Below are 22,000 nucleotides of genomic sequence, written 5' to 3'. Positions count from 1 at the left end.
TTGTTATTATTAGTGTGAATCTCGTGTCTCATGAGTTGGTTATGCTAATGGGTAAAAAAGGTTATGTACATACCATATTTGAAATTAGACCTTTAAATTCTAACTCACCGGCATTAAGGGGACACTTAGTTTGCGTTTGCTCACATTTTTAGGGGGCAGGGGCCGAGTATATGATCCAAGGTACCGAGTGTATACTTAGGCTATATTCGCAACTTGCATGAATGCTTGATCTTGCTAATTTCTTCAAAGGTGGTGGTCCGAGGATCCGCCCAACATTTGGATTCTAGCTGCCAACTAAGCTCTTGTTGGAAGTAGTTAGTTTTCCCGTAGGTTTGAGTTCGAGGACCATGTAAGACCTTGGTTTTGTCTAGTACTTAGATTTTTCTGGAAGTAACTAGTTTCTCCATAGGTTTAAATCCAAGGGCCATGCAAGACCTTAGTTCTATCTAGTACTTAGATTTTTCTAGAAGTAACTAGTTTCCCCATAGGTTTGAGTCCGAGGACCATGCAAGACCTTGGTTCTGTCTAGTACTTAAATTTTTCTGGAAGTAACTAGTTTCTCCATAGGTTTTAGTCCGAGAACCATGCAAGACCTTGGTTCTGTCTAGTACTTAGATTTTCTTGAAGTAACTAGTTTCCCCATATGTTTAAGTCCGAGGACCATGCAAGACCTTGGTTCTGTCTAGTACTTAGATGGTTGCCAAAATACAAGACATATAATCACAATAGACTTAAAATTTGAACTAGAGAAATGCTTTTGTTAATAATAATACATTCTCTGATTATTTACATTCCATGGAAGAGGTACAGCTTTTTCATCTAAGTCTTCTCAGTAGTATGCACTTATTCCTGCTACTAAAGTAATTCGGTATGGTCCTTCCCAATTGGGTCCCAACTTTCCCCAAGATGGGTTTTTGGCAACACCCACAACTTTCCTCAACACTAGGTCCCCTGGTATTAGTGGTCTCAGCTTCACATTGGCATCATATCCCTGCTTAAGCTTCTAGTGATAATAGGCCGACTGGATCACTGCCTTTTCTCTTCGTTCATTGATCAGATCTAGGCTCTTCCCTAGTAGTTCATCATTACTGCTTGGAGTGAAAGAGCTTGTCTTTAGCGTTGGGAAGTTTTCCTCTAGAGGGATAACAGCCTCAGCCCCATAGGTCATGGCAAAAGGTGTCTCCCTTGTTGATCGTCGTGGTGTAGTCTGGTAAGTCCATAAGACGTGTGGCAGCTCTTCTACCCATCTTCCCTTGGCGTCATCCAGTCTCTTCTTAAGCCCATTGATTATGACCTTGTTGACAGCCTCGGCCTGTCCATTTCCACGAGGATAAGCTAGAGTTGAGTACCTGTTTGTGATCCCCAATTCGCAGCAGTATCTTCTGAAGGCTTTGTTGTCAAATTGGAGTTCATTATCTGAAATGAGGGTACGAGGGACCTCGAATCGTGTAATAATGTTTCTCTAGATGAATTTCTTAGCATCCACATCTTTGATGTTGGCCAATGGCTCAACTTCGACCCATTTGGTGAAGTAATTTGTGTCGACCAACAGATATCTTTTATTTCCTACTGCCTTGGGAAAATGGCCTACAATATCCAGGCCCCACTGGGCGAATGGCCATGGACTGGACAAAGGGTTGAGGACCCCTCCTGGTTGATGAATATTTGGGGCAAAACTTTGGCACTAGTCACATTTCTTAACATATTCTAAGGCTTCCTTTTGCATCCCCGGCCACCAATATCCCTGGGTAATGGCTTGGTGCTACAAAGATCTTCCTCCTGTGTGACTCTCACAGATCCCTTCATGCAGCTCTTCAAGCAGTAATTTTCATACTTCAGGGTGAATACACAGTAAATATGGCCCAGAATAGGAGCGCTTATACAATTTGTGGTCTTCGGACAACCAAAACCAAGAAGCGTTTCTTCGTATTTTTTCAGCCTCTGACTTCTTCTCGGGCAGGATATCATCTTTGAGGAACCTTACTATAGGGTCCATCTAGCTAGGACCCACTCTAACCTCATGGATATGGACCATGCCTTTTGCAACCTCATTTGCTCTATATAGATGCTCGACAAGAATAATTTGAGGCAGGCCCCCTACTGAGGAGGTAGTAAGCGTGGCTAATGAATTTGCATGAGTGTTTCCACTTCTGGAGATGTGTGACAGGCTGAAAAGATCGAAGTCTGACTGCAAGTGTTTGACCTGGCTTAAGTACTCTTGCATCCTCGCATCTTTGGCTTCCAACTCTCCCTTTACCTGACCCATTACTAATCTCTAGTTCGAGAACATCTCTATTGCTTTTCCTCCCATTTTTTGCACCATGGCCATTCCTTGTAACAAGGCCTCATATTCGGCTTCATTATTCGTGGCCGAGAACCCAAGTCTCAGGGATTTCTCTATGATAGTCTTCTCAAGAGATACTAGGACTAGCCCCACTCCGGACCCTCTTTGATTTGCTGCGCCATCAACGTCCACCTTCCAACATGGGGGTCCTGGCGTAGAGATTACTCAAACCGATTTTCCATCCATGTTGCGCTTCTCTGCTACTATTTCTACTGGTGGTTCAGCAAATTCGACCACCAAGTCAGCTAGGACCTGGCCCTTTATGGAGGTCCGAGGCATGTACCTGATGTTAAAAGCTCCCAGAATTGTGCTCCATATGACAATCCTTCCAGTGTAATCAGCGGTCCGAAGTACAGACTTCAAGGGTAGTTGGGTTAGAATAACCATTGTGTGGGCTTGGAAATAATGGGAAAGTTTTCGTGTAGCATGGACCACAGCCAGTATGGCTTTCTCCAAGGGTAAGTATCTGACCTCAGTTTCATGCAACGACTTGCTCACGTAATATACTGGCTTTTGAAGGCCATTGTCATCCCGTATTAGCACCAAACTCATAGCATGAGGGGCCACAACAATATATACGTATACGACTTCATCGGCCTCAAGACTGGACATGATAGGTGGCCGGGATAGGTATTCCTTGAGTTGTTGGAAGGCCACAATGCAGTCCTCGGGCCACTCAAATCCTTTCCACTTGTTGATCAAGAGACAGAACAGTCTGCATTTATCCACCGACCTGGAAATGAATCGATTTAGGGCTGCGATCATTTCGGTAAGCTTTTGGACCTCCTTGGCATTTTACGATGGTCTTAAATCATTAATAGTCTTGATCTGGTCAGGGTTAACTTCAATTCCCCTATGAGTAACCATGTAGCTTAAAAACTTGCCTGATCCCACGCTGAATGAGCATTTGGAAGCATTTAGGCACAGCTTGTGCTTCCTTAAGACATCAAAGGTGCTGCCGAGGTCTCCTAAATGCTTGGACACCACTTTACTCTTCACCACCATATCATCAACATAGATTTCAATGCTCTTGCCCAACTGCGGCTTGAACATTCTTGTCATCATCCTTTGATAAGTGGACCCTGCGTTCTTCAGACCAAACGGCATTACCTTATAGTGGTAGTTCCTAGTAGGTGTCACGAAGGCTGTCTTCTCCTGATCTTCTAGGGCCAGTGGTATTTGATGACATCCTTGAAAGGCATTTAAGAAGCTCATCCGAGGATGGCCTGTTGTTGCATCCACCAACTGGTCTATCCGAGGCATGGGGAACGGGTCTTTTGGGCATGCTTTATTTAGGTCCGTGTAGTCTACACAAACCCGCCATTTTCCACTTTTCTTCTTGACCACCATTGTGTTGGCTAACCATTTGGGGTAAAAAACCTCTTTGATAGCCCCTATACGCTTAAGCTTCACCACTTCGTCCCTAATCACATCGGCGTGCTCTGTTCATGGGCGACGGGGTGACTGTTTCTTGGGAGTGACAGATGAAGGCTGGATCAATCCTGGGAGCATCGCAGGTATCCCATGCAAATATGTCAATATTTCTTTTGAGAAACTCGATCAACTCCTTCTCCTGAAGAGGCAGCTGAGCCCCTACCCGAAAGAACTTCTCCGGGTCACCGGTAATGACCACCTCTTCTAGATCTTCGCATTTCACCTCCTTGGCAGCTATATCAGGAGGCGACACCGAGGCTCTTGATTGCTATAAATTCTTTTCAACAAAGGCCGAGGACTCCGCATCGAGTCGATGTGAGATGGTGGCCACCACACACTACCTTACCATGGATTGGCAACCACGGATTTTGAAAACCTAGTCTCCTTATGGGAATTTCACCTTCTGATGCAATGAGGAGGCAACAACCCCTAAGGTATGGAGCCAGGGCCTACCGATGATGGCTGTATAGGGAGAGTAGGTGTCCACCACAATAAAGTTCACCTCCACTATCTCTGGGTCGGTCTAGATGGGTAGCCTAATCATGCCCTTTGGAATGACAAGCTTTTTGTCGAAGCTCATCAAAGGAGAGTTATAGGGCATCAAATCTTCTTGTTTTAACCTCAGCCCCTTGTAAAGGTTGGGGTACATAACCTCGGCCCCACTGCCACCATCCACTATCACTCTTTTCACGTCGTAGTTATCTATTCTGAGAGTGATCAACAGCGCATTGTCATAGGGCTGGGTGGTTTCGATCTTGTCTTTTTTTGAAAAACTCAAGATTGGGTGAAAATTCATTCTGTCCCTCTTCGGCTCTGGTCGGGACTCCTCGACAGGCCGCTGAGCCACAGATAACACTCGTGAAGGGCGCGTGCCTGTTCTTCTTGGCGCGGCCAAGATTACATTGATCATCCCTACGGGTGGCCTTAGGGCAGTATCTCTCTTGGGTTCCTGATGGGTCTGGCCTTGGTGACCCCTAGGATGATGCAGAAGGTGCTTCAGCTTTCCTTCTCGGACTAGCTGGTCCAGATAGTTCTAGAGGTTCCTGCAGTTCTCCGTGGTATGTCCGTGGTCCTTGTGGTATTGGCAATAAAAGTTCTGATTGCGCCTCGTGGACTCTCCCTCCATCTTATTCGACCACTTAAAGTATGGCTCGTTCTTGATTTTCTCCAACACCCGATGTACTGGTTCTCGGAATACAGTATTGACAGTCTGTACGTTGGTTACTCTGGATTGCCCTACGAAATCTCTCCTTTGGCGGTTGCTGTTATATCGGTCTGACTTGAAATCCCTCCTCTCCTGAGGGATAACCTTCTCTTTTCCCTTACCTTGCAGTTGGTATTCCTCTACTCGTTTATACATATCGATCCGATCCATCAGTTGGGGCACACTGGTGGCAAGCTTGCCAGTTAGAGACTTCCTCAAGCCGTGCTCGGCTGGAAGACTATTTTTGAAGGTACTGATGATGACATCGTCAAAATTATTGTCCATTTCATTATACATCTCCCAATATCTGTCCGAGTAGGCCTTTAGAGTTTCTCCATCATGCATGGATAACGACAATAAAGCACTGAAGGGCCGAGGAGCTATGCTGTTTGTAACGAAACGGGAGCCAAAAGCTTGGGTTAGCTGCCTATACGAATCTATGGAATTTGTCTTTAAGCCGTTAAACCACCTCATTGTCACTAGTCCTAAGCTAGATGGGAAAACCTTGCACATCAATGCCACGTTTTTAGAATGAACAGCCATCTTTTGGTTAAACTGGCTCACATGCTCCATGGGGTCTATTTTGCCGTTATAAATGGTGAAGGTTGGCTGCTGGAATCGTCGAGAAAGTGTAGCCCCTTCTATGTGGCGTGTGAAAGGTGATTTGGAGAGTTGATCTAGTGCCCTGCTCATGGCATCGTTTCCCAAGCCCCTAGGAGATGGGCTTTTACATTTACGCCTCCGGTAGTGCTTTTCTTCATGAGAAAAGGTCTCGCAGGGGGTGAGTTCTCGATCTTCGCCTATAGTCATCATCGCTTTCATCATCGGAGGGCATGTCAGGGCTAGAATGAGATCGCCTTCGTTGTTCTTGACGTAGCTTTCTCTTCAAATCGTCTATCTTTCGCTGCATGGCCTGCTTATCATTCTGTCTCTGGGATACGTGACTCCTAACTTCTTCTAGTTGCATGGCCCGATTGTTACTTTATCTCTGAAGCACGTGACTGCCCACACGAGAATGGCTTCTGCTGGTTTGAGTGGTGTGCACACTTCCTTCTCGAAACCTTCCATTCTCTTCATTTCGATCACGCTCAGGGTTGGGAAAGTTACCCTGTTGTTGGGATCTAGCCGATTCAGGCTGATGGGAGCCTGCTTGATGAGGGCCTGATCCTACCATGCTTAATTGTTGCCCTTACCAACGCACAAGTTCTTCCTACAGACGGCGCCAATTGTAGGGACTGAGTTTAATCACTTCTTCTATTAGATGAGTGGATTTAGGCTCAACTTTCCCAATACAATAAATTTATAGATAATGGGATTAAGAATTAGGCCTTAGTGAGGGTTACAAGGATGTGGACTAAAATATGATATTCTGTCCTCGGACATTTCTTCCGAGGAACTTGTTGTTCTTATTATTTCTTTGGTGCTTGGTTACAAAGGTTTCCAAGATTATGCAAATTGCTATCGTATTCTCTCATCCTCATTTCCTATCCCCCCTTACTGGAGGATTTCTTACATTATATACCCCCTTCCGGTTGATCTTGGCCCTCCATCTGTTGATCATGCAGGTCACTACTCGAGTAATTGTCCCATCAGCCACCTTCCCAAACCTTTTGTGAGTTGCAGCAACCAAGACCGCACTGTTCTTCCCAAACCTGCTTGATGAAGGCCTGATCGTACCATGCTTGATTGTTGCCCTTACCAACGCATAAGTTCTTCCCACAGACGGCGCCAATTGTATGGACTGGGTTTGAACACTTCTTCTATTAGATGAGTGGACTCAGGCCCAACTACCTCAATATAATAAATTTATAGAGAATGGGTTTAAGAACTAGGCCTTAGTGAAGGTTACAACGACTAGACATGGTTACGAGTGGGTTGAATAACAAGGACGTGGACTAAAGTATGAAATTCTGTCCTCAGGCATTTCTTCCGAGGAACTTGTTGTTCTTATTATTTCTTCGGTGCTTGGTTACAAAGGTTTCCAAGATTATGCAAATTGTTACCGTATTCTCTCATCCTCATTTCCTATCCCCCTTTACTGGAAGATTTCTCACATTATATACCCCCTTCCAGTTGATCTTGGCCCTCCATTTGTTGATCATGCAGTTCACTACTCGAGTGCTTGTCCCATCAGCCACCTTTCCAAACCTTCTGTGAGTTGCAGCAACCAAGACCGCACTGTTCAGGAGTCATTTCCTCATTAATGCGGCCAGAACGTTAGTTGTGGGCATTTAATGAGGAGGTGACAATTTCTCCTTGAATTGCTCCTACACCATGCTTCCATGGCTGTCCTACGGTACTTGTCCTTTTTCTTGGGGCGCTCTGGGAGGCTGCCTTCGATGGCGTGCCGTTCTTCCCTTCTAAGATCTGGGTTGTTCGAGAACATGATTGTCCTCGGTGATGTTTCTAGGCCATTTGGGCTTTCCTCGTTCGTCCTCGGGCATTTCTTCCTCCTCGACGTGGGCTTTGGGCTTAGGGCTTAGTATAAAGTGAGCCGGGGTTGTCAAATTCTTTGACCTCACATAATCATTTCCTTTTTTTCCACTTTATATTTTTTTTTAAATTTTTTTCTACATAGTTTTCCTTACAGACAAACCTTTTTTTTTTTTTTTTGGCATAAGGACAAATTTTTAATGTTCTTCTAGCAACAATATTTCAATTCATTCTTCTTTTTCTTAACATTAAGATGCATGAACTAGGTGTGCCTTAGAAATCAAAATAAGTCAGATAAAACTCATTGCTCTAGATAATCTCTCTCTCTCTCTCTCTCTCTCTCTCTCTCTCTCTCTCTCTCTCTCTCTCTCTCTCTCTCTCTCTCTCTCTCTCTCTCTCTCATATTTCAAACTATATATTATTTCAACCAGTGATATTCTTATTTGTATACCCAATTAAAAAATTTATGGATCCTTCTATGACAGTGCTTTGTTAGAAGATTTTGTGTTACTACAAGTTTGAACAAAATTAAAAAAATATTTGTGTAATACTGATTTGATTGGATTTTTTATTTTCTTCTTTTAGATGAGTAATTAGTGTCTTAACGTGAAGCATGTAGATAGATTTAGATTATACGCAAACAACTAAAGAAAGCATTTGAAAATTTTTTATATAGTTAATAATTCAACAATGCATATTTATCTATTTTTGCCATGTGATCAACAAATTATTAGTAAACTTAGTTTTATACATCAAGCAAGTTGACAATACACATATTTGTTTATTAACAAATAATTAGTTAATTTAGTTTCATACATCAAGAAGGTTAACAATACACATGTTTGCTCATTAACGCTATCAAGGAAGTTGCATATTTCCCCTTTTTTTTGGCAAGTTTCATGATGCCCTCAAGTTTTAGAGCAACTAGTTGATTAAGTTTGACGTTGAGTTGAATGTCAAAACTCAAAATATTTATCTTCCAGAACAAATTGGATCAACTGCAGTAGAGTACAATAATGACATCAAACACATGGACACCATCATTTTTAATGAAGTTGTTCATGCTGTGACTAAAAATCAGTACCAAGAAAAACTCTAGTTAATATTCATCAGAGATAGGATTGGATAAATTTTATGGAACTATAGTTCAGAGTTGGTTTTATTATGCTGTGTAGGAGGTTGATTTTGAGTACTGACACATCTCTTAAAACTCAAATTTACAGTGAACTATCTAATATGGATTGCATTTTTCTAGGTTGGCGAACAAAATTTTTCAACACTCCTTTTGTTTGTTATTAGTTTCCTCCAATATCTCTAATTTTCAATGTAAAAAAATTGTAATCTTTAATTTTTTCTATTTTATACACAAATTAAATAGAAAAATAATAAAAGTGATGTATTGATTTGATCATACTCTATGCATTTACATATTTAAATATTGCATGATATAGTGTAGATAGGCACACTTGATGCCTATTCAAAAATGCAAATATCCTTATTATCAGTTTCATTTTTATTTTATGTTTTTGTTGTTTCCTCCATAGATGGTGAGTCTTATTGTGAAAGCTCATTATTGGCAACTTTGTTTTGATATGCAATTTCTAACAAAGTTGGAAGAGAATTTTTCATAGCATCAAGATTATAAAATAGGGGTAATTTTTTTTTTTTTTTTTTTGGTCCCCCTAAATGAAATTCTTAATAAATTAGACTCCCCTGTTAGATAAACAAAAACTTCATTAGGCTCTAAATACAGAATCTAAATCGTCTGTCCCACTTTTCCTGCTCTACTATATACTCCACAAATAAAAACATGTCATGTGTTCATCTATTTTATTAAATGCTAAATTTATGTCTTCTATTATTTCAACTTCTTAAAATAAATAAATAAATAACCCATCATATTTAGGTAATTGAAATAATAGAAGATATAAATTTAGTATTTAATAAAATAGATGAACATGTAACATGTTTTTATTTATAGAGTATATAGTGGAGCAGGAATAATGAGACAGAAAATTTGAACTCCTAAATACGTGATCCTCTAAGTAAATTCACCACCTACGTTTGGAATCAAAAACTCCTGTACCACTCTATAAGCCACAAATCAAAATCTGTCATGTGTTTATTAATTCTTAAATTTAAGTTTTTGACTTTTTGTTTCACTTTCTAAAAATAAAATAATTAATAAAAAAAAAAAAAAAAAAAAAAAAACTTCCTCCGCCGTCACTAACTAGAGACCACCACCCCAATCTCACAGGCACTGTGGAATGTCCATGAAAAAGGCCGAATGGGTCCATTCAACAAATTAAAAAATGACTTTCATTCAAACTTCCAACCAACAAAACCTCAATTCCACAGACAGTATTGAATCATAAAGTGGGATCGATCGGTAGCAAATTTGGATCAGTCTTGGCTTTGGGGTCTCTGGGGGTAATGGTGTTTGTTGTTTTTCTCAAAAGTTTAGGGAAAGGGATAGAGGAAGATGGGTTTTGCTTTGTTGAATTTAAAGATGTTTAACGTGTTTTCCTATACAATCAAAGGCTAAATTTATTGCAAAATTGGAAACCCAAAACCAAAAGTACATAATCCTATAAAATAAGATTCTCTCTAGAAACTGAAGTGAAGACGAGTGTGGGGGTGTCGAGGAGGCTGGCCTGGTGGAGCTCGTGCTGGCTGCTGTCCATCTCGATGATGAGGGTTACGATGAGGATGGGGAAGATGGCGCTAGACTCTAGAGAAACGTCTGGATTGGTGGCAGTGCTTGTGAGGTTGGAGGTTAGTGGTGGTTGTCCTAGCGGGGATGAGAAGGTTTTTATTTTTTAATCTTTTATTTTAGAAAAGTGAACCAAAAACCTTTTTTCTTTTTTTTTTTTCTTTTTTTTGAGAGGAGTGAAACAAAAAACTTAAAGAAGGAATGTCAAACTATAGTTAAGAAAAAAAGAAAAGAATAAAATTTAAAGTTTTGAGATCAAGAAATACCCATTGCCATATTGATAGGTTAGATGTCCCTTTCATCATATATCCACGCGAGCAATTTCACTAGCAAAACTATTTGATTGGAACATTTGTTTTAATAATATACCATACAAGTCATTTTTTTAGTTTTTATGTTACCACGTAAGAAAAAACTGAAAGAAAATTTAATTCTTTGGTGGATAGGTAATATATTCCACTTCTTCTTCTTGTCTAAATTTTGCATACATGCTAAAATACAACAATTTTCTTTGAGATTGAAATGACACTTCTCCTATAAATAGTACTTGTCCCTTAAGATGGTTATATTTGTGAACATGTCTAACTTTTTTAAGAATAAATTTCATTTAAAAAATATATATTTCTACCCAAAGCATGAATAAAATAAAACTTATTCTATTATCTTTTCAAGAATACTCTTTATGGCAAACATAAGGATATTGCAACTTAACTAATAAAACGTGTGGAATAAAATTATTAGTTGAGAGTGTAGGATAATATATACTTGGCACTTAATTTTAAAAATTTATCAATCGACATGTTAGTTTACGTACTTGGCATTTACACATTGACAAGGCATATTTGGTGCAAAATACTATTTTTTTTCTTTTGAGTTTTATATATATATATATATATATAAAAGTTAAGTAGTTTCTCAAAAAAATTATTAAATTTTAAATGCTAAGACATGAAATTATTTCTATTTTGATACAAAAAATAAAAATTAATTATTTTTAAACTTTTATTTAGGTGGAAGGTTGAATGAATCAATTCATTAAAATTTTTGCTTAGGTGGATGGTTAAATGAATACTTATGCCCCTTTGAAAGAAAAGTGAGAAATTAACTTGCCAATTACCAATGGATATGCCTGGTGTTTCTCAGCTTGTATCTTCCCATGCATTATTCTAGATCATGTTCTTGCAGAAGGATGCATAGTAGACATTGCCAATATTTTATATTCATAATAGCTCTGTCTATTCATTATTGGACTAGATCCACTCCATGCCTCTTATCGACCAAGTATAGTTGACTGCCTTTTTTTGCATTAGGAGCCAAAGGCTAAACCCTTAATGCACTTCATGCCAAGATAGCTAGTATCCTAGGACTGTTTAAAGGAGACATTGTTTTCAATGTTTAAGATCTGGTTTAAAACTCTAATGCCTCATTATCAACTTCCCTAAACATGTTCACCTAAATCCGTAAGTTTAGCCCACCACTTTTAGTTTTTGATTTGTTTTATACACTGGATTTCTCAATATCTCAATAGAGGAAACGAGTAATTACAAGATACTAATTCAATTGAATAAAATAAATTAAATCCAATTAACCACATAATATGGTTATTATTACTATTACTTATAACCATATTGATACTGTTGAGGGCCATTTGTGAGAAAGAAAGCCCAATAACAAGGGCAACAAAGAATTGACAAAGTAGACAGCAAAACCATTAGACCCAAGCGGCAAGAATAATGGATCACAGGCCCAGAAAATAAACAAATGGGTCTTGAAGAGGCAAGTGGGTTCAAAGAAGCGCGAAAAGAAAGAAATAGCATCCCATGGGCAGTGTATGAAGTAGAAAAGCGAGAAAGGGCCGTCGCAGGCCCAAGGTTGTGCAAACTAAGAAAGTAAGGGGTTTATGTCAGGCCCATAAACCCCAAGGATGAGAATAAGGTTATTGGATCAGGGAAACCCAATGAAGTTAGTAAAAAGCTCATGGGAGTATGGAATTAGCAAATGGACCGAGGAAGCCCAAAGAAAGCAAACGGGCCAAGGATGCCCAAAGGAAAGTCCAAAGGGACATAGGAGCCTATAAGTAAAAGCAAAACAGTGGCCATGCCAAGCCACTGAGAGAAGGAATAAACGGCTGGCCCAAAAGAGGCCCAGCATGATTAAATTATTACAGTAGGAATAACAGTACGACATTGCAAGAAATAAAGGAAACCAAGGAATGGACCAAAGAAATGTAAGGCCCATCATCAGACAGAGCCCGGCTCTTGAATAGAGCGAGAAAACAAAGAACAGCCCACATAAGAGGTCAAAAAACATGGACGACGAGCCTCCAGACCACGATAGACGAATGGGCAGCAAGCAAGTTTTGGTCATATATGGAATGAAGGCATGCGCAAGGCCCAGACACCACCAGCCTGTACCCAACCAATACAGAGCATGGTGAGGTCGGGGGGTCAGAGGATCAGAGGGCATGGTTTGGTGGTGGGGAGAGGGGAAAAATCTATTTTTATGGTTCCGGCTCAGGCTCTTTCGGGGAGGTGTCCTGCTGGGATGACTTACTACCCAAAAGAGGCAAGCTGAGTTGGAACCATTAGGTGCATGCCATTAGGGATAAAGAGAGAGAAATAACCCAAACCGTGGTAGGAAAGGGTGCCGCGGCAAACTAGCAAACAAAATATTCTTCCTTGTCTGGCAATGGGAGGGCGACACACAGACGGCACAGTGATGGTTGGCCGGTACACCTAGACCAGACAAAGGGAATTAAGGGTTAAAACAGTAAAATCGGGTCACGACAGGCACTATAAAAGGAGGGTCTTGCCGTGAACAGAAAACAACATGAACGAAACTTAGAGAAGGAAATAGAAAAGGAAAACATAGTGAGAAGAAAGAAAGAAATAGTGAGAGTTAGAAAGGTGGGCATGCACCGGTAGATCAATTCCTTCTCTTCCTCATGAAATCCGGCCCTCTGTAAGAAAAAATTCAAAAACACCTATGCAAAAAACCACTCAAGGCCGTTTCTCTCAGGGCTGTTAACCTCTACGGCAGGACTCTTTCTTGAGAGATTGACGGCTTTGAGGAGGGACGTTCTCCCCTTTGTGGTTATGCTCCCGCAGATTGAATTTTCGGTCAATTTCCACTAGTATTCTGATAGACCCATGATTATAAGCATTCGGTGTTCTTTGTTATTCTTCCTTTATCTTCCATAAAAAAGAAAACAAATAGTATTGTTATTATAATTGATATTAAGGGCTATTTGGTCAGTTCCCCATTTAAGTGGCTAGATATTTTCTATATATTCTATTATTATTATGTCTGCCTGCCACAATTTGTCTGAAACAGTTTCGCCTGTCGTGAACACGTTCCTGACAGACTTGACCTAGTTTGCACACAAGCCGGACCTTAAGTTGAAGCTGGACTGGTCCCGACTTTCTTATCCAGAAAACTTGGGCTTAGTGTAGTAGGAGGCAGCCTAATACCACTAGCACAGCCCACCCACTTACAGATACTAATTGTGAAACTTTGTATTAAACTATAGCAAGTAAATTTCTACTTCTCTACCAAATCATTAATTATAACAAACATATTAATCTTAATTAATTAAAACTAGAAAGTAAAACATTAAACTAATAGTTGATCATATTAAAAAAAATGAGTACTACTACCTCATATATTATAAATATTCGTTTTGAATCTTTTTTTGAGAAACAAACACACACACAAGGGAGAGGGAATATTAGTTTTGAATCTTGTTTCTTCTTTAGCGGAGTACTTCATCATTTATACTTTTAACAAAATTTTGGCAATTTCTGAACAGCCCTCAACTTTTTATGAAACTTCAATGTGAACAATCTTCTTTTTATTAACAAGTGGGACAATTTTAAAACAATAAATAAAGACACATTTTTTTTTTTTCACAATTATTAATGTGAGTTATTGCAGTTGGTACATGATAAAAATGATGTCAATTTTAGGGCCATTCGAAAGTGATGCTCCCTGCATCTGTATCCATTTTCAGTTGAAGTAAATTTGCCCATATTATACGATGACTAGGTTTGATCTTACGCACGTTCTCAACTAAACCCGTCAGTTTATGCTCTCTCTCCAACAACTATTAACTTATAGGCCATGAAATGAATCCTTAGATATATCAAAGATACACTTACCATGCCATTCAACAAGCTCTTCAGTAGCTCCCTTCATTTGGATTCTGTATATATCTTGGGGCTAATCTCATTTCATGGTCTTGCAAGAAACAACCCTTTGTAGCCACGTCAAGTAAACGCCGAAATTCATGCACTTGCATGTACAAATATGTATTCCTCTACACTGTATGAACTTCACATCCCACCATCTTTACCTTGTCACCGGTTTTTCAGGTTCAAACAAAACATGTTGAAGTTTATTACCACTTCATTCGTGAGCTTCTCAACTCTGAAGTACAGTTTGCACAAATAACCAAAATGCTGATATCTTTACAATAGGATTGGCTAGTTCTCGGTTTCACTATCTCTTTGACACAAACTGATGATGCAGACTCACCTCAACAGTTTTCCAGGGGATGTTAGATGACAAATCAAGGCTCAGTTCAGCTCTATTCAAATTCTTATTCTCCTCATTGACTTCCTTAATTCCAGCCATTCATAGCTGTAACTTTTATAGGAGTCTATTTTCTTATAGTGGATTAGATGTGATCCTAAAACCAGTAATTAAAATACACATATATGGTTATTATAAAAGAGAAGGAAGGTAATGCATGATGCTTTGGGTGCAATGAGATGCTATAGAGGGTAGCTGGGAACTTGCCCAAAGAATGAATGCTAAGAGAGGAAGAAAGATAAAATCTATACAGTTACTATTACAATGGTTAATGTCACTGTTTTAGTTGATTGTCAAATTCTCAGGAAAAGCTTTGAACCAAGTAACATTGACATCATTATAGAGGTGCCAGTGAAAATATATAACCTCAGGTGGTTTCTGATTTGGAACCTGAATCTTTTGCATCCCCAAATTCGCATTTGCACCCAACCATAAATCAATAGAGAATGTGTTTGTCAAACTACTTCGGTTCTTTGATAAGTAAATAGTTTGTCTCCTATACATTGTCTCAACGTATGTATGTATGCATCCATCAATGTACTGATTGTGCAACAAGGTTAATATAAGGAGCTGTAAAGTAACATTTAGACAACAAGATCCCATGAAATAATTAGTACGGTATTCTAGAGGATGGATCTTCAAGGTTGCTCCATGACTGAACTTCCATCTTCTTAGTTCTTTTTAGTTGTTTCACAACATCCAATCGCTCAGAAGAATATGGAGAAGGAATCTGGATGCAGTACATGAAAGCATGATTAACAGGAAGTACTTGAATAGATTATAAACTCAATGGGAAGGCAATTACCAAGATTGGTATGTACTTTTTGATTGCTGCTAGAATGGCTGCGTGACCTATAGCAGATACCTGCTCGTAGAAGGGAGAGCAAATTTGTCAACTTCGTTATGAATCTGTTAGAGTTTCTTACAAAAACTCTGCTTTTGTTTAACCCTATTAATAGGTCACCTTGACACCCAAGTGCATATTATACATGAGAGAAAAAAAGAGTTAGCTTCAATAAAGAACTATAAATGATTGAAAAAATAAATAAAAAACAAAAAAACAAAACAAAACAAATTGTATCACGATGAACAAGTTAATAAACCTAATTATGTTTCAATTATTGAACTTTTTATTCATCTTACTGTCTCTGGTTAGAGACTTACAGCTGTTCCTCATTGTGAACAAGGGGCACTTTCATCATTTATAAGTGCTACATTAAAAGAATAAACTAATTTAATAAACCTTCATCTGGATAGACAATGATTTCGCTCTTGGTACAATAAGGAATACTGTAATTGGTCTTGATGCATTTAACTGGATAAAAGCTAAACAATGGGAAACAAGAAAATTTGGCATGTAAAGATGGATGAAAGTATGTCATCATTAAATCAGGTTCTTTGAAAAAGTTTCCTACTCTTGTGACTTTGGTGAAGCTTGTTTAAACTTTGTAATTGTTAGTCTGAGTTCACAAACTATTACGTCAGAATAAAGTTGCTATATTTATTGGTTGGTCCAATTTCAGAATGCTAAACTCATTAAAGGTCATACTCATACACAAGAAGGTATGTTCTTGAGTCAGTGATAAAAAATAAATAAATAACTATTGAAAGAAAAGTGATCCAATAAGTGCTTACAGGAAGTAGCATTATAATTGTTACTGGAATAAGTAAAGAAATGTCATTTAAAGTTCTTCTTAACTTCTTTCTTTCCCTCTCTGCGACCTGGTAAGCACGCAATTGATTTACGAGTAGCTCTGCAGCAACCCTGATGTCTGTGAAAAGCAATTGTGTACCCATCCAGATATCCTTTAAAACAAATTAATTTCCAATACTAGGCTATTAGCATCTAAAGTTTAAAATAAATCTGTCCATTTACAAGAAGGGAAGTATCACCCATACAGAGCTTGCAGATGCCAACTTGATACTGTATTTCCTAATTAAACTCTCATGATGAGGAATTGACTTAGCAGCAAAGGCTCCCTCCACATACCCAGCTGATATGGTATCCAGCTATTACAGGAAAATAATTGCAATTGTTACAACAAGAAACACATACATGCATTTGCATACACTTTTTTTTTTCTTTTTTTGTGCATGTGTGTGTGTGTGTTGTTGGGGGGGGTGGGGGGGGGGGGGGGTGTGGTAGGAGATGAAGCAGTCTGCTAATTATTCATGCAAATAAAAGTAGTAGAGTTATTACATTTAGATCAATGCTATGAGTTAATTACCAATTCTTTTCCCTTTATCATCATGAAGATGTTAACAACAGTTGTTATCATTTGACACCAAAACCCTTTCTGGTTTAGATCAATATGGAGAGTCTTTTGTCCATTTTTCTACATCCATCATCATGAGAGTATTACATATAGATGTTATCATATGATAGCCATACTTTTTTCAGTTTAGATCCATGTTGAGTGTCATTCGCTGTGCATCCCTGTGCCCTTAAGTCATTTGGATTTCGTTGTGCTCCCAAGACTACAAATGACTTAATTGTTCCCCTAGATCGTAAAAATGAAGTGGCATCAGAGGAACCTGTTTCTGAAAACTTTAAGGGTTCACTGCTAGGGAAAATCAACATGAGAACTATTATTTCGTTCCTCTCTAAAGTAGTGCCATCAATAGCAGACAATGCTAAACAACATACCATGGCTTATCATAAGCTGCCCGGTAGTCTTCCAAACAGACAGTTAACAGGCTCTGACTGAAAAGTTGACAACAAGATACCTTAAGAGCCTAAACCACTCGAGTAGATTAAGAAATTCTAACAAATAAGGCTCTGAATAAAAGATCAGATGATGTAGGCTACCTCCGCAGCAAGAATTCTAGCAAATTTGTGTCTAGTGGCAGTAGAGTAGAACGGCTGAAGTGAGCAAACCCAGAGAAAACATCATAGCATACAGTAAAAACTGTAGTTAAAATTATCTCTTTCTCTGCTTGGATGGGATACTGTCTGGATCTTCTTCGCTCTTGATTGCATATGTAAGAAAATGCAGCGTAAAAATCAAACAATCCAATTTCATCAATTACTACCTGTAAAGATAAGTTTTATGCATTAGGATGATTCATATTTTGCATCTTCAATAAAAGAAGAAGAAACACTGACCTCCATGAAGATTTGATACACTGATATGGAAGGAAGCTCTGGGTAAATGAAAAGGCTACCACATTCCAAGTAGCTGCAGGAAAAGTATTGGACCTCCTAAAGTATCCCTATTTAAGGCCTGAAATGTTGAGAATGTAACCAAAATGTGAACTAATCTACCTAAGGAAGTCTTTAACATGTTCATCCAGATCCTTTATGCCCATTGTTGACAAGAACAATCTAGTACTCTTTCCAAGATATGCAAAAATTCCTAAAGTAGTGAAACTATCTGCTTGAACCTGTCAAATTTTGCAACAGAGATAAACTATTTAATCCTAAAGGTACAGTTGCTAAGCCAGAAAGAAATTCTTTTTATTTTTTTGATAAGCAATAAAACCAGAAAGAAAGTATAAGCTTATCAAAGCTCTGACCAAATCAACCATCAAGCAAGGTCCTTGAATTTTTGGAACTTGACAAAGAATTCTTTTTGGTGTATTATATAAAAAATGTATATTTTTCAGTTATATAAACAAAGTTTCCTTCGGGAAATTAGGAATTGGAATGATAGGAGTATTTTTGCTTATGTCTAGAGTCACGTGAAATGATGTGTAATTCCTTAAGACTGTCATTTCTATAGAAAAGATAAGGAAATTATTTCATGAATGGACCTTGTAGCAGATTTGCCTGCCTGAAAACAAATTTTCTTTCTGGAATGCTACTGAAATTTTTTTCTGAGCCAACCCAATCCAAAATCCTAGCTCTTCGCTTCTCTTGCTGGGGAAAACCTTTGTACCAAAATGGGTCAGCAGGTCCATTTCAAATCCTGCTTCAGTGGCTAACTGATGTAATTTGTCCACTGGCACAAGACTGTGTGAAAGATCCATGAGCTCTACTAGCGCATCCTCAATCGACAATGTAAAGGGACAGCAAGTGCGCCTATAACACAATTTTCCTACTGCAGTACAGCAGCTTAGAACCACAATGATCCCTGCAACACCACTGAATATTTTTGTGCTCAGGCTAGATTTGTAAATGAAGAAGAATAAATGGATAGGTAAATATGTAATTGACAAGCATAGATGATTATCAAGAGGTGAAACATTATGCTAAAAGAAGAGGATTCTATGAGCAAACCTTCCTTCATATTCCATAGACCAGTTCTTTAACAAAGGAAGAAAAAATCCTGCTATATGCGGAAGCTCAACCTCTTTAAACCATTCTACCAATCCTGTGTGCCTTGTGTTCAGTTCACTTTCAATATACACCCCAAACAATTTTACCTTGGGGGACAAGCTGACCAAATGAAGGAACAAAAAGTAAGACCTAGGAAACACTTATGTCATAAATATACATCTGTTAAAAAGAACAGAGAAAGAAACCCAAGACAAGAGACTGAAAATTTAGCATGTTTATTGAAGTTTAAACCCAAGATATTGAGTACAGTTACTATGCAAGTGACTCTAATACTTGAGATCTTAAATCATTTGATAATTGATTAGTAAATTCTATTTTCATAAGTGAAAGTACTATAGCTACCACAGTTGAAGAGTTATTTATATCATCAAGTCTCTAGCAAAAGACATTGTATACTTAAATCTCTCTAACTGGAGAAGGACCATTGTGACGTTCTTGAGAAAGCAAGGATCTCCACTTCAATCACCATTTTCATCAAAACATAAACTACAACCTGTGCAGCTATGCCAGTTAATAATTCTGGTTCCAGTTTTAAATAAATCTTTTAACTTAACAGTAATGTTTCACTTACAATGACCAAGAATTCTCAATGATTGTTACTCAAGGCACAGGACAACAACCAAATGCAAAAAACACACAAATATTCACTCCTTTATCAAAGTAAATATATACCAAACTTATATAACTAACAATATAAGTATGATATTGGGAGATGAATCTAACATAATAACTTTGGGACCGTTTCAAAATGTGTATTTCATAGTACTTCTGTATATACCTGATAAGCAAGACGTTTATGCCAGTCATGGACATCCTTCCCAATCCAGGCCATTGCTAGTGCCGGACCCATTCCTGACAACTGAAGTGATTCAACTGCACAGGAAAAACTCCTAGCAGATTCATGCAATACACAAGACCATTCACCCGATTAAATCCCAACTCAGGACTTCGATGGTTAGCCACAGGAACACCATTCTCACTATTGGTTTGATTAGAATGAGAAGAAGCCGTTGACAATAACATCCACGAAGAAAACCATCGTGAGTAGTTTTTCTTTGAAAGGTCACATGTTCCTTGCTCCTTGGGTTTGAAATTCAACGAGTGAGGTGCATTTGCCATGGCCTTTCCTCTATTGTCAAGTCCAACCGATTTTCTGAAACGCAAAGAGAAGGACATTATTTACTTATAATATCATAGGTGGAGTTAAGGAGAAATTGTTTGCAACATTTTCATTATTAAGTTAATGGGGCTTATTTATCTCTAGTCGAAAATCTGGATACTTAGAAAATGGAGGAAAATGATTGACAAACCAGAGGTCTTATAATTTTGCTTTCAAAAACTTTAAAAGCTAACTCATGTTAAACAATTGCATTTAGTAAACTTTTTAGTTTCTCATTCAGTTCCGATTCTCTTTCCTTTCAATAACTTCCCCCTACATAATACAACATTAGTAATTAAATTTACAATTGCTTCAGGGCCTAAAATCTCCATAGAAATATATGCCAAGAGCTTTATGGCTCAGTGGTATTGGCCAATTCTCTGAGAGGAAAATATGGGTTCAAATCCCCTCCCACTTGTTGAAAAAAAAAAACTCAAAGATAATACCAACCAGCAGAGTTAACATCTTAAGCACTAAACTCTTCTGTAAACATTTTTAGAAAAAAAATAAAGGTAACAACAACAAAAATTTGACGCAAAAAGGTTAGATATTAAAAAAAAATTAATCTTAAAAATTTACATTTTCCACAAACAAAAGCTCAAATCACATACGGCTCATTAAAATTTTTAGCTATAAAAACATAACCCAGATATGAAAATAGTTAATGAATGCAAAGATATTGTTTTGATAAAGTAAAAAGTACAGAGAGAGAGAGAGAGAGAGAGAGAGAGAGAGAGAGAGCTTACGAGTAGTAAAAGAATTGTGGAAGTTGCAAAGACAACTGGGAAGCCATGGAAAAAGAAGAAAGAGGAAAGAGAAGGAAATGTGAGCTTAGCAAGTGAACGTTCAATGGAGAGGTTTGGAGTGTAGCCATCGAGGTAGTTAAAGAAATAAACTTTCTTTAGTGTATGTATCTTTTGTCATTGGATTTATCTCCCGCCAGCCGTTTTATTTTCGAAGCTTTTGGACTGGTGCAAACTATGGGTTGTAACGTATATACTCTATAAAACAATTGAAGAAATAAATATTGTTGTCTTAACTTTAAATGCAGGTTGGGACTGCACAATTTTCTATTATTCATCATCATGCATGCATTTGGTTTCTGATATCAACAGGACTTTGATAATTCTTTGTTCTTAAAATAACATTCAATTCATTCATTTTAAAATAAATAGATATAATCTTAAAAATTTTACAATGAAGTCACCTAAAAACTTTAAAAGATTTTGATTCCCATTCTAAATATTTTTAATCCATCATTCTTAATTTCAAATAGTGACGACTATTTTTATTTAAAAAAAAAAACAATTATAAAAGGGTCTTAGCCTCGATAAGGTACCATAAATTAATGATAGAGAATCTTTTTTTTTTTTTTTTTTTTGAGAATACTATGGGGGTAAGAACTGCAATTCAACAACAAAGATAGTAAAATGCAATTCTTTTAACTGTTGTGTTTTAGATTTCTTAATCAAATCCAATCATATGGTTTTGGAAGCTGTAACTAACTAAACTATACACAAGTGCAATGTCCATTGGGCCAATAAGACACATGGCGATGATAAGCTTTGTGACACCATAACTTTTACCTAGCAAAGCTACTTTTCTTGCCAGTGTTTGTCGTTTTCTTTTAAACTTTAGTTTGTTTGGAGAACGAGTCACTTCTGCTCTGTGAGCTCATCAGTGTGCATGCCGGAGACGAGAGAACACACATATCCACGCTTACACCTTAGACGTCGTATCCAGTCAAGGCCTCTTTCTGTTTTATGAACTTTAATCAATTTCCCATATGGAGACAGCCGGCAGGTGTATCTGATGAGTCATCATTGGGAAGGTTTGGAGAACAA

The 22,000-nt window shown here is 38.2% G+C and overlaps 2 protein-coding genes across 9 annotated transcripts; both read right to left on the bottom strand.

The window, feature by feature from the left end:
• Window positions 1-4,811: 4,811 nt before the first annotated feature.
• On the bottom strand, window positions 4,812-5,792 carry LOC126727944 (uncharacterized). The gene has a single exon (XM_050433838.1). It carries the CDS (start codon window positions 5,790-5,792, stop codon window positions 4,812-4,814), a length of 981 nt encoding a protein of 326 aa, XP_050289795.1.
• A 9,375-nt stretch (window positions 5,793-15,167) lies between these two features.
• LOC126725403 (uncharacterized) lies at window positions 15,168-21,064 on the bottom strand. Of its 8 annotated transcripts, none has more exons than XM_050430114.1 (12): window positions 20,903-21,064; window positions 19,776-20,150; window positions 18,938-19,096; window positions 18,472-18,802; window positions 17,825-18,102; window positions 17,528-17,751; window positions 17,366-17,422; window positions 17,111-17,282; window positions 16,618-16,728; window positions 16,354-16,524; window positions 15,524-15,583; window positions 15,168-15,448 (listed from the first exon to the last, which is right to left on the bottom strand). In XM_050430114.1, the coding sequence occupies exons 5-12, from the start codon at window positions 17,828-17,830 to the stop codon at window positions 15,329-15,331; spliced, it is 921 nt and encodes a 306-aa protein (XP_050286071.1). In that variant the 5' UTR covers window positions 17,831-18,102; window positions 18,472-18,802; window positions 18,938-19,096; window positions 19,776-20,150; window positions 20,903-21,064; the 3' UTR covers window positions 15,168-15,328. The 8 variants fall into 8 exon arrangements, 7 of the variants coding, with proteins under 7 accessions (XP_050286071.1, XP_050286072.1, XP_050286068.1 ...); XM_050430115.1 differs by having other exon boundaries at window positions 17,825-17,942; XM_050430111.1 differs by having other exon boundaries at window positions 17,825-18,802.
• Window positions 21,065-22,000: the final 936 nt, after the last annotated feature.

The sequence above is a fragment of the Quercus robur genome, chromosome 5 (genome assembly GCF_932294415.1).
Source record: "Quercus robur chromosome 5, dhQueRobu3.1, whole genome shotgun sequence".
Lineage (NCBI taxonomy): Eukaryota > Viridiplantae > Streptophyta > Magnoliopsida > Fagales > Fagaceae > Quercus > Quercus robur.
The sequence above is the reverse complement of the archived record's forward strand: the minus strand, read 5'-3'. Positions and strand labels throughout refer to the sequence as shown.

Excerpts from the sequence above, each read along its gene's own strand:
- LOC126725403 (XM_050430111.1), bottom strand. Across the intron at positions 17,423-17,527 it reads CTAGAATTCTTGCTGCGGAG|TCAGAGCCTGTTAACTGTCT; the intron begins GTAGCCTACATC and ends TCAACTTTTCAG. Across the intron at positions 15,449-15,523 it reads AAAAGTACATACCAATCTTG|ATTCCTTCTCCATATTCTTC; the intron begins GTAATTGCCTTC and ends TACTGCATCCAG.
- LOC126727944 (XM_050433838.1), bottom strand. The coding sequence starts at position 5,792 with ATGACTATAGGCGAAGATCGAGAACTCACCCCCTGCGAGACCTTTTCT.